This window comes from Salmo salar, chromosome 14 (genome assembly GCF_965601325.2).
Source record: "Salmo salar chromosome 14, fSalSal1, whole genome shotgun sequence".
NCBI classification, from domain to species: domain Eukaryota; kingdom Metazoa; phylum Chordata; class Actinopteri; order Salmoniformes; family Salmonidae; genus Salmo; species Salmo salar.
Window position 1 is genome coordinate 41,479,283 of NC_138304.1, and position 10,718 is coordinate 41,490,000.

General features: G+C 45.5%; 1 protein-coding gene across 2 annotated transcripts in view; it reads left to right on the forward strand.

Moving 5' to 3' along the window:
• The window catches only part of LOC106569546 (serine/threonine-protein kinase STK11), a 76,478-nt gene that overhangs the window by 2,465 nt on the left and 63,295 nt on the right, over positions 1 to 10,718 (forward strand). For both annotated transcript variants that reach the window (XM_014141006.3, XM_045694355.2), the window contains exons 3-4: positions 7,552 to 7,635; positions 9,082 to 9,171. In XM_014141006.3, coding sequence (XP_013996481.2) covers positions 7,552 to 7,635; positions 9,082 to 9,171 — 174 coding nt within the window. The remainder of the gene's footprint in view (positions 1 to 7,551; positions 7,636 to 9,081; positions 9,172 to 10,718) is intronic.

Sequence of the window (10,718 nt, forward strand, 5' to 3'; positions counted from 1 at the left end):
TAGTGGGGTTTTGGGAGGGCGGGAGGGAGGGACGGACGGACGGTGGAAGGGAAAGAGGGACGGCGGGAGGGAGGGGGGACGGAGGATGTGGTGGGTTGCTCTTGTGTCTCTGTGATTTTTCACTCTTGTCTTCATTTGTCTCTTTCTTGCTCCCTCTCTCCTTCCCTCTGATTTGCACTCTTGGTCATGCATCGTCAAGCACAATTGATTAACGACTAATGTCACTGCTATTGGATGATTGTCTGGGTGTAACGCTTTAGATTGTCTCTGATTTATCTTAAGTGGCGTGCATAGCCTACTACTGTATTCACGCCTACAGTGTAGGTTTTCCCCAGGGTGTCCCCCTCCGGTTTTCCCCCCCAGGGTGTCCCCCTCCGGTTTTCCCCCCCAGGGTGTCCCCCTCCGGTTTTCCCCCCCAGGGTGCCCCCCCGTCCCCCCAGGGTGTCCCCCTCCGGTTTTCCCCCCCAGGGTGTCCCCCTCCGGTTTTCCCCCCCAGGGTGTCCCCCTCCGGTTTTCCCCCCCAGGGTGTCCCCCTCCGGTCCCCCCGGGTGTCCCCTCCGGCCCCCCAGGGTGTCCCCCCCCGGGGGTCCCCCCCGGGTGTCTCCCCTCGCCCTACAAATGACTGACTATCGTCCCCCATGTTAAAAGTTAACAACACTTTGGATCTTTGTTTGCATCCCCCTCTTCCAATACATTCCTCTTCCAATACATCCCCTTCCTTCCGCTCCTCCATACATGGCTGCCCCATAGTTGAAGATTTAAAGGCCTGCATCAGTGCAACCCTTCTTCCCATGATGAAAACACAGTAATGTTCTCCATTACTGGTCCCTCGTCTCGTGTTTGTTTTGTTGAGCCGAACTCACACGTTGCTCATTCATATTGGGCTTTCATTTTTAGTGATCCATGTGTTTAAATATATGGCTTTGGTGTAGGCTTACCCCTCAGCCCTCCACTGGTTTTATTCCCAGCATCATTGTGACCCAGAGCCACATACATAAACTAGAGGTCGACCGATTATGATTTTTCAACGCCGATACCGATTATTGGAGGACCCCAAAAAATCGCTGCCGATTTATTTTCTTCTTTTTATAATGACAATTACAACAATACTGAATGAACACTTATTTTAACTTAATATAATACATAAATAAAATCAATTTAGCCTCAAATAAATAATGAAACGCGTTCAATTTGGTTTAAATAATGCAAAACAAGCTGTTGGAGAAGAAAGTAAAAGTGCAATATGTGCCATGTAAGAAAGCTAATGTTTAAGTGCCTTGCTCAGAACATGGGAACATATGAAAGCTAGTGGTTCCTTTTAACATGAGTCTTCAATATTCCCAGGTAAGAAGTTTTAGGTTGTAGTTATTATAGGACTATTTCTCTCTATACGATTTGTATTTCATATACCTTTGACTATTGGATGTTCTTATAGGCACTTTAGTATTACCAGTGTAACAGTATAGCTTCCGTCCCTCTCCTCGCTCCTACCTGGGCTCAAACCAGGAACACATCGACAACAGCCACCCTCGAAGCAGCGTTACCCATGCAGAGGAAGGGGGAAAAACTACTCCAAGTCTCAGAGCGAGTGACGTTTGAAACGCTATTAGCGTGCACCCGGCGAACTAGCTAGCCATTTCACATCGGTTACACCAGCCTAATCTTGGGAGTTGATAGGCTTGAAGGGGTGGGTATAATTTGTGGAAAGTTCCAACAGGAATCTGTTCCAAAAAACGTAAAGTAAAAGGTTGCCAACCAACAACGCATACAAAGTAGCAATGCATACAAACCTAGCTAACTAGCTGCCGAATAGGCATCAACTCACCACGTAGCTTATTCTTAATGTTTGTCCATAGGCAAACAGACATTTTTCGGAATAAACTTGATGAGTGAAAAACGCAATGAAATAGACCACTCCCTACCCGGTATCTTATTCTGCCGCTATACAACTTTGTATGCGTTGTTTTTTGGAAACCTTGTTATTTACGAAGTTTTTGGAATAGATTCCTGTTGGAACGTTCCACAAATTATACCCACCCAGGTTGAAGTCATAAACAGCGCAATGCTTGAAGCACAGCGAAGGGCTGTTTGAATGAATGCTTACGAGCCTGCTGCTGCCTACCACCGCTCAGTCAGACTGCTCTATCAAATCATAGACTTAATTATAATATAATAAACACATAGAAATACCAGCCTTGGGTCATTAAAACCTCTTCAGCATCTGATCCCGTTAGCGGGATCAAAATCCAGCGAAAAATCATATCGCCAATTAGCATAAAAAAAATATCATAATTTTTTACAAAAAAAAAATAATATTTTTTATTTTTTTTTATAGATACACCTCTCCTGAATCGACCCACGTCGTCCGATTTCAAAAAGGTTTTACAGGAAAAGCAAATCATTAGATTATATTAGATGAGTCCATCGTAAAAAGCAGCTTCATAGCCATTTTCCGACCAACCACTTGCATCACATATAATCAATAAACAGCTAAATGCAGCACTAACCTTTTACAAACTTCATCAGATGGCACCCCTAGGACATCATGTTATACAATGCATGCATTCTTTTGTTCAATAAAGGTCATATTTATATATAAAAACAGCATTTTACATCTCTGTCTGACGTTGACTACCTAATTTCCCCTCAAAAGCGTCCCGGTAAACAATGCTACATTTCAATAAATTGCTATACTATAACGATTTTTTAAATGTATATTGTCAATCTAACATTTATAGATGAATATCTCTTGAGAACACCCGTCATACCAGATTTTAAATTAACTTTACTGGGTAATCACACTTTGCGATAAAAGGAGATGCGATACTCAGAAAATGAGCTAATATACAGAGCTCGGCGCCATCTTGGACGCAACAGCATGAACCATCTCATCTTCTATAATATTGTCAATAATCGCCTACCTTTAGTTGTCTTCATCAGAAAGCATCCCAGGTCCACAACAGATGTATTTTCGGTCAAAAAGTCCATACTTCACGTTCCATTAGCCTGATGTTGGTAGCGCGTCCTATGGCTCTCTCCAAGCGCAGCTCTGAAGTTCATAATAAAAGCAATCCTCGCGCATGTAGGTTCGTTCAAACATGTCAAACGTTGTATAAAATAAATCTTCAGGGCCTCTAACACCAAGAGAGCCAATAAGATTCGAGGGGGATGATGTCATGGCCTTTAAAACCGTTTCCAAAGGTGGGGGCAGACATGGCCGCCGGCGTCATAATGGTGATGGCCCATCCCCTGTGACCAATTTCAAACTCGTGTCATTCACTGAGTTTTGACTCTATAAGGCTCAAACCACTGTGAAAGGACTGGCGACATCTAGTGGAAGCAATAGGAAGTGCTCACTGAACCATGGTTAACGGTGTGATTAATAAGGAAAGATGAGAAGTCAAGTCCACAATTCAGAATTCCACTTCTTGTTTCAATCGGTCTCGGGGTTTTGACTGCCATTTGAGTTCTGTTATACTCACAGACACCATTCAAACAGTTTTAGAAACTTTAGAGTGTTTTCTATCCATATATAATAAGTATATGCATGCCCTATCTTCTGAGTTTGATTAGTAGGCCGTTGAAAATGGGAACGATTTTTTTTCAAAATGCGCTGTGGCGCCCCCTATCCTAGGGTATCCTCAAGATATCCTCAAGATATCCTCAAGACCATATTAATATGGTCGAATCTGGAAACGATCATCTCGAAAACAAAAGTTTTTTTTCTTTCAGTGACATACGGAACCGTTCCGTATTTTATCTAACGGGTGACTAAGTCTAAATATTCCTGTTAGGCATTGATGTTTATGGTTAGGTACATTGGTGCAACGACAGTACTTTTTTCGCAAATGCGCTTGTTAAATCAACACCTGTTTGTCGAAGTAGACTGTGACTCAATGAAAATTAACAGGTACCGCATCGATCATATGCAATGCAGGACACGTTAGATAAACTAGTAATATCATCAACCATGTGTAGTTAACTAGTGATTATGTTAAGATTGATTGTTTTTTATAAGTCTAATGCTAGCTAGCAACTTACCTTTGCTTCTTGCTGCCCTCGCGTTACAGGTAGTCAGCCTGTTAATCCTTGTGGAGTGCAATGTAAGGCAGGTGGTTAGAGCGTTGGACTGGTAACCGAAGGTTGCAAAAACTAATCCCCCCTGAACAAGGCAGTTAACCCCCGTTTCTAGGCCGTCATTGTTAATCTGACTTGCCTAGTTAAATAAAGGTGTCAAAAAAATAACGATTACCGATTGTTATGAAAACTTGAAATCGGCCCTAATTAATCGGCCATTCCGATTAATCGGTCGACCTCTAACTTAAACATCCTCTCTAATGGAGACTGAAGTTGTATGCCCATTGTTTATTTCCTTGATTGTTCTCTTCTCTCTCAATTCAAATGGCTTTATTGGCATGGGAAACATTGTCAAAGCAAGTGAAATAGATAATAAACATTACTCTCACAAGTTCCAAAGGAGTAGACATTTCATTTTCTCTCTCTCTCCTCAGTCTCTTTCTATAAATAGTTTTCCTCTCCATCCTCCCTTTCACAGGGACCGCCAAGGTTTTAATCACACAATGGAGTTTATTTAATATTCTCCTGTGATGTGCAAGCTAACTGTCAAATGATTTCCCACTGAGGGAAAGTGTTTTAGAGAGATGGATGAACAACTTAGTTTAGGTTGCTTTACTGTGACTCGCAGGGTCTCAGTACATATTTGAGGCTTTTTGTAGAAAACCTTTGCTGTAACAGTGCATGTTTTTATTGGTTTGGGTTGCAAGTTCTGGTTTGATTCAATTGGACACTTTTGAATGTGATTACACTGACTTGATTATGTTAAAATGTTGTCTAGGCTACCCACTGCCAGTGTTATGGAGAATGCAATGCTCTGTCTTGCATCATACTCACACCCTCTTTATCTAAACAAAGCTTGGCCTAATACTAAGCCACCTCCTGTGAGTCAGGGTGAGAGTTGTTGTGTAGCCTACATGCTGGAGTTTCTCACACTGTTTTGGTGGAAACAGACTAGTACGTCTGTAATATGTTTGTGCATGTCTGTGTAGGTGGGCCCTATCCTATGGGTTTGAGCCTGTGCGAGAGCCATCCCTAGCCTTATAAGGCTCTGGATGCCACAACAGTACCACCCTTAGCCCCTCTCCTGTCTCTCTATACTCACAGCAGCCATCGCTTAGCATTCCTGTCTGCCAAACACTTCCTTCTTACACTGCCCGGGGTTACCACGGGGATAGGTACACTCACACTATGACCACTCCTGTTGCTTGGGCAACGCCTCTGGAATGCTGAGCCCTGGTTTGGAATGCCACACACACACACACACACACACATCCCTCTGAACTAGAACTCCTGAGCGGGGGAGGTGTGTTCATTGAGTGATTTCATTGGACGACTAGCATGTAAAATTCAACAAGTTTGTCATCATAATGAATTAACCGAGAAGGTAATCCACCGGCAGCTGTAGAATGTAGCCGAAGCCATGTCGAAGCTATTTGTGTAGTCAGTCGATAAATGGTAAACAAGTTTTGTAAAGGTGCAGGTTTCCATCCTCCTGGTCCATCCCACAGAGGGATATTGTATCCACTGCAGATACTCTCTCTATGCAGCAGACACAATGCTTTTAGACAGCAAAAAGCTGACGCTCTGATTTCTGTATTTTCCTAAAAAAACAGCAGTGCTGCTCACTCTTGTTGAATGTGGAATGTTTTTACCCTTGAATGGGATAGATGATGCTGCAAAGGTTTATCAATTGCCTTTTTAGTACTAGGAAGTGAAGTGACCACAATTCTCATACACATAGGCTTATATTTACAGCACCGATGGTAAAGCGAAACAATAACTCATTTTGATTGGTCGTGCTGCTCTTTACTAGTATGACTATAGTCAGTTTTCTTTTCCCTGACTGTTAAATGTCCTCCATGACATGTGTGCAATACATTGTCTTTTGCAATAGTGTTAGTCCATTTTGATGTGTGTGGCAGTGTGCATGTGGGATGTCTCTCTGACTCTGTCAGTTGTGATGCAGTAGTAGTGTGTAAAGCAGAGGACTGGGCCAGCCTGTGACTGCAGGCTAAGATGACATAAATGGGCACCATACAGAGTGAGCTACAGTACAGTGTATAGATTGACAGTTCAGACTAGAGAAAGAGGGCGTGTGCGTTCGTGTCCTACAGTGGGGCGCGGGGGTCCCCCCTCATTATTATTTTAATGGAACTCAGTCCGGCTTTAAACTTACTCTTGAAAGTTGTAATAGTAGAATGCACAAAGTGCAATATAGAAATTGGGTAGTGTCATGTCCATCATTACAGACCTCAGAGATATTTCTAGTCAGAAAGGTGCAGATCAACTAGCCCATGTTAGCTCGCATTTTAATTATTTAGGGTTTTTAGCCCATAGATATAGTTGTAATTTTAGTCACTCAAATATCCCATGAATACACATTAGACATGGCAATATGTATAGAATTGCAAGAAATTAGCTTTAAAAATGCAACATTTTCTTTGTGTAGAATGGCAGGAAATAAGCTTTAAACCTGCTAAATTCTCTCCACCAACTACAGGGGTGTGAACAGTGAGTCTTGAACAGTGAGTCTTGAACAGTGAGTCTTGAACAGTGTGTCTTGAACAGTGTGTCTTGAACAGTGTGTCTTGAACAGTGTGTCTTGAACAGTGTGTCTTGAACAGTGTGTCTTGAACAGTGTGTCTTGAACAGTGTGTCTTGAACAGTGTGTCTTGAACAGTGTGTCTTGAACAGTGTGTCTTGAACAGTGTGTCTTGAACAGTGTGTCTTGAACAGTGTGTCTTGAACAGTGTGTCTTGAACAGTGCTTGTGCCCAGAGATGTGGTGTACAGGGGGTGTTCCCCAATGCTGGAAGGGGGGCCCCAAGTGGGAAAGTTAGTGAATCCTTGCCCTACATGGCACTTCAATACACCGTGGGCATCCCCATGCTGTGCAGTGAAACGCTGGCTTAATTCACTTATTACAAGATGTAAGATTACCCTAAGAGGAGAAAATGTACTCATGAAAATTCCCTTTCAAATGTAGCCGACATTTCCTTCCTTCCCATTTGAATGGCATGGTTAATTTAAACACCTAGAGGATTCATTTTAAAAACCAGGCCACTATGGGGATGTTCTCTGTGATCTAGACTAAAACGTATACACACTGCTGAATGTGAGCGCTCGCCCTTCATGCAGTGGCTGTATTCATTAGTGGCAGGCAGGCAACTCTGTAGCAGCTCTCAGATGAATGTGGAGTCTCCTGGGGGTTTGTCGTGGTGGTGCTGGGGGGTTACTCTAAACTCCCTTTCCAAGGTCAGTTCACAGATCTGTGTCTATACTGAGCTTGTTGCTATAGCTACCCTAATGCGTCATTCCTGTTTCCTTTCTCATTTATTTTTCAGATTTGTGATATTTAGGCAAAGACTGTAAAGTCACACTCTGTTCATCTTACAATGTGATTTTAATTAGTTTTATTTCACCAATGTTTTTCTTTGTGATGGATGGTTGAATTTGTAACTTGTTTGTGTTTCAGGGAGATCCAGCTGCTCCGGAGACTTCAGAACAAAAATGTGATCCATTTGGTGGACGTGTTGTACAATGAAGAGAAGCAGAAAATATATTCTTTCTTCCTGTGTGTAAATTTTTAAGCACCATTAGTGTGTGTGTGTGGAATGTTTGTAAATTGATGAGGGTGGAAAGATTTCCTTATGAATTGTCTACTGCCCTACTTCCTCTCCGTTGAAGTGAACTCTGACACTGTGCAGGCTCTCCTAGCTGTGTGTGTGCCCCTCTAGCCTGCAGCAATGGAGAGAATCTTGATGCAGACATAACTAAGCAGCTGATACTGTCATGCCCAGGCATTGCCTCTCTGTCTGCACATGCTCTTACTCTTCCTTTCTCTGTCTGCAAACGGTCTTGCTCCTCCTCTGTCTGCACACACTCTTGCTCTTGCTCCCTCTTTCTCCCTATCTTACATTTACATGTTAGTCTTTTAACAGATGCTCTTATCCAGAGTGATTTACTTAGTGCATTCATCTTAAGGTGACTAGGTGAGACAACCACATCAGTCACTCTTCTGTTTCATCCCACTTCTCTTCCCATATCATATCTACCTAGAGGTTTTCTTGCTAAGTTGATATCACATTGATTATTTGCCAAACGATTATACAGCTGCGGCCAAATATATTGGCACCCTTGCACTTTTCTTAAAAGGATACTTCGGGATTTTGGCAATTAATGATATACTTCCCAAGAGTCTCTTTAGTGTAATGACTGAAAGGCTGGGGACTTCCAGTCATTTCTCTAATGCTAGTTAAAATTTGAGCTAACGCTAGATAGCTACTTCTTTCAAACTGCATGAGACATAAAAATGGTATCCAAGAGTTTTTCTGCCTCTGGGGAAGTAAATAAAAAGCTTCAATGCCGCAATCCAGAAGTATGCCGTATAATAATTTGGTCACCACACCTTGTTAATGGATTTTCAACATGGCAGAACCACCTTTTTCTAAACTTTGATTGGCACCCCAGAGATAGTACTTGGTTGCACAGTTTTTTTGCTAACATATAACTGCCAACAAATGCTTCTTGTAGCTGTCAATGAGTTTGCTGTGTACCTTTTCTTCTGGCTCTTCTACTTTTCAGCAGCAGATTGCTCTGCTCTAGTTCTTCAACGTTTGAGAGTGCCCTGCCTGCTGTTTTCAGATCTCGACAGGTTATGGCTAGGATTGAGATCTGGACTTTGACTGGTCACTCCAGAAAAGTGCAAAGGTCCCAACTGCTAATATTTTTGTCCTTAACTGTTTCTTGTTTTTGCCTTTTCGTACATAACTCGAATTGCTACTTGCTTAAAGCCTTGGAGAAACCCACCTAAACAAATAAAACGAGACATATTTAGTTGATTTCCCACTCTGAGCCAGTAACTTTAAATGCATTATGTACAAGGAAAATGTATTTCCTTTTCTGTTGTATTTTAATGGCTGTTTTAATATGGCAGTTTGTTTGTTTAGTGTGTAAATGTTTCTCATTGGTCTGTTTTGAGTATTCCCTTGACTCCCTGTCTCACGTATATGGTGATGGAGTATTGCGTATGTGGGATGCAAGAAATGCTGGACAGCGTCCCGGAGAAAAGGTTTCCAGTATTTCAAGCTCACGGGTAAGTTTCTCGCCAGCTGCCTCTCGCTCTCCCTCCTCTCGCCGCCCCCCCTCATGCCGCCAACCTCTCGCAGTCCTCCCTCGCTCCTCTCGCCGCCCTCCCTCGCCCCTCTACCTCCCTCCTCTCGCCCCTCGCTCTGTCCTCTCCATTCTCTCGCCCCTTCCTTGCTGTCGCTCTAACCTCTCGCTCGCTCTCGCTCTAACCTCTCGCTCGCTCTCGCTCTAACCTCTCGCTCGCTCTCGCTCTAACCTCTCGCTCGCGCTCGCTCTAACCGCTCGCGCTCGCTCTAACCGCTCGCTCTCGCTCTAACCTCTCGCTCTCGCTCTAACCTCTCGCTCTCGCTCTAACCTCTCGCTCTCGCTCTAACCTCTCGCTCTCGCTCTAACCTCTCGCTCGCTCTCGCTCTAACCTCTCGCTCGCTCTCGCTCTAACCTCTCGCTCGCTCTCGCTCTAACCTCTCGCTCGCTCTCGCTCTAACCTCTCGCTCGCTCTCGCTCTAACCTCTCGCTCGCTCTCGCTCTAACCTCTCGCACGCTCTCGCTCTAAACTCTCGCACGCTCTAACCTCTCGCACGCCCCTCTCGCACGCCACCTCTCGCACGCTCTAACCTCTCGCACGCCCGCTCTAACCTCTCGCACGCTCTCGCTCTACACCTCGCCTCGCACGCTCTGTCCTTTCGCACGCTCTCGCGCTCGCACGCTCTGTCCTTTCGCACGCTCTCGCGCTCGCACGCTCTGTCCTTTCGCACGCTCTCGCGCTCGCACGCTCTGTCCTTTCGCACGCTCTCGCGCTCGCACGCTCTGTCCTTTCGCACGCTCTCGCGCTCGCACGCTCTGTCCTTTCGCACGCTCTCGCGCTCGCACGCTCTGTCCTTTCGCACGCTCTCGCGCTCGCACGCTCTGTCCTTTCGCACGCTCTCGCGCTCGCACGCTCTGTCCTCTCGCACGCTCTCGCGCTCGCACGCTCTGTCCTCTCGCACGCTCTCGCGCTCGCACGCTCTGTCCTCTCGCACGCTCTCGCTCTGTTCTCGCGCTCGCTCTCTCGACCGCTCTTTGTCCTCGCGCTCGCTCTCTCGACGCTCTCGCTCTTTGTCCTCGCGCTCGCTCTCTCGACGCTCTCGCTCTTTGTCCTCGCGCTCTTTGTCCTCGCGCTCGCTCTCTCGACGCTCTCTCGACGCTCTCGCTCTCTCGACGCTCTCTCGACGCTCTCGCTCTCTCGACGCTCTCTCGACGCTCTCGCTCTCTCGACGCTCTCTCGACGCTCTCGCTCTCTCGACGCTCTCTCGACGCTCTCGCTCTCTCGACGCTCTCTCGACGCTCTCGCTCTCTCGACGCTCTCTCGACGCTCTCGCTCTCTCGACGCTCTCGCTCTCTCGACGCTCTCGCTCTCTCGACGCTCTGTCCTCTCGACGCTCTGTCCTCTCGACGCTCTGTCCTCTCGACGCTCTGTCCTCTCGACGCTCTGTCCTCTCGCACGCTCTGTCCTCTCGCACGCTCTCGCGCTCGCACGCTCTGTCTTCTCGCACGCTCTCGCTCTGTTCTCTCGAC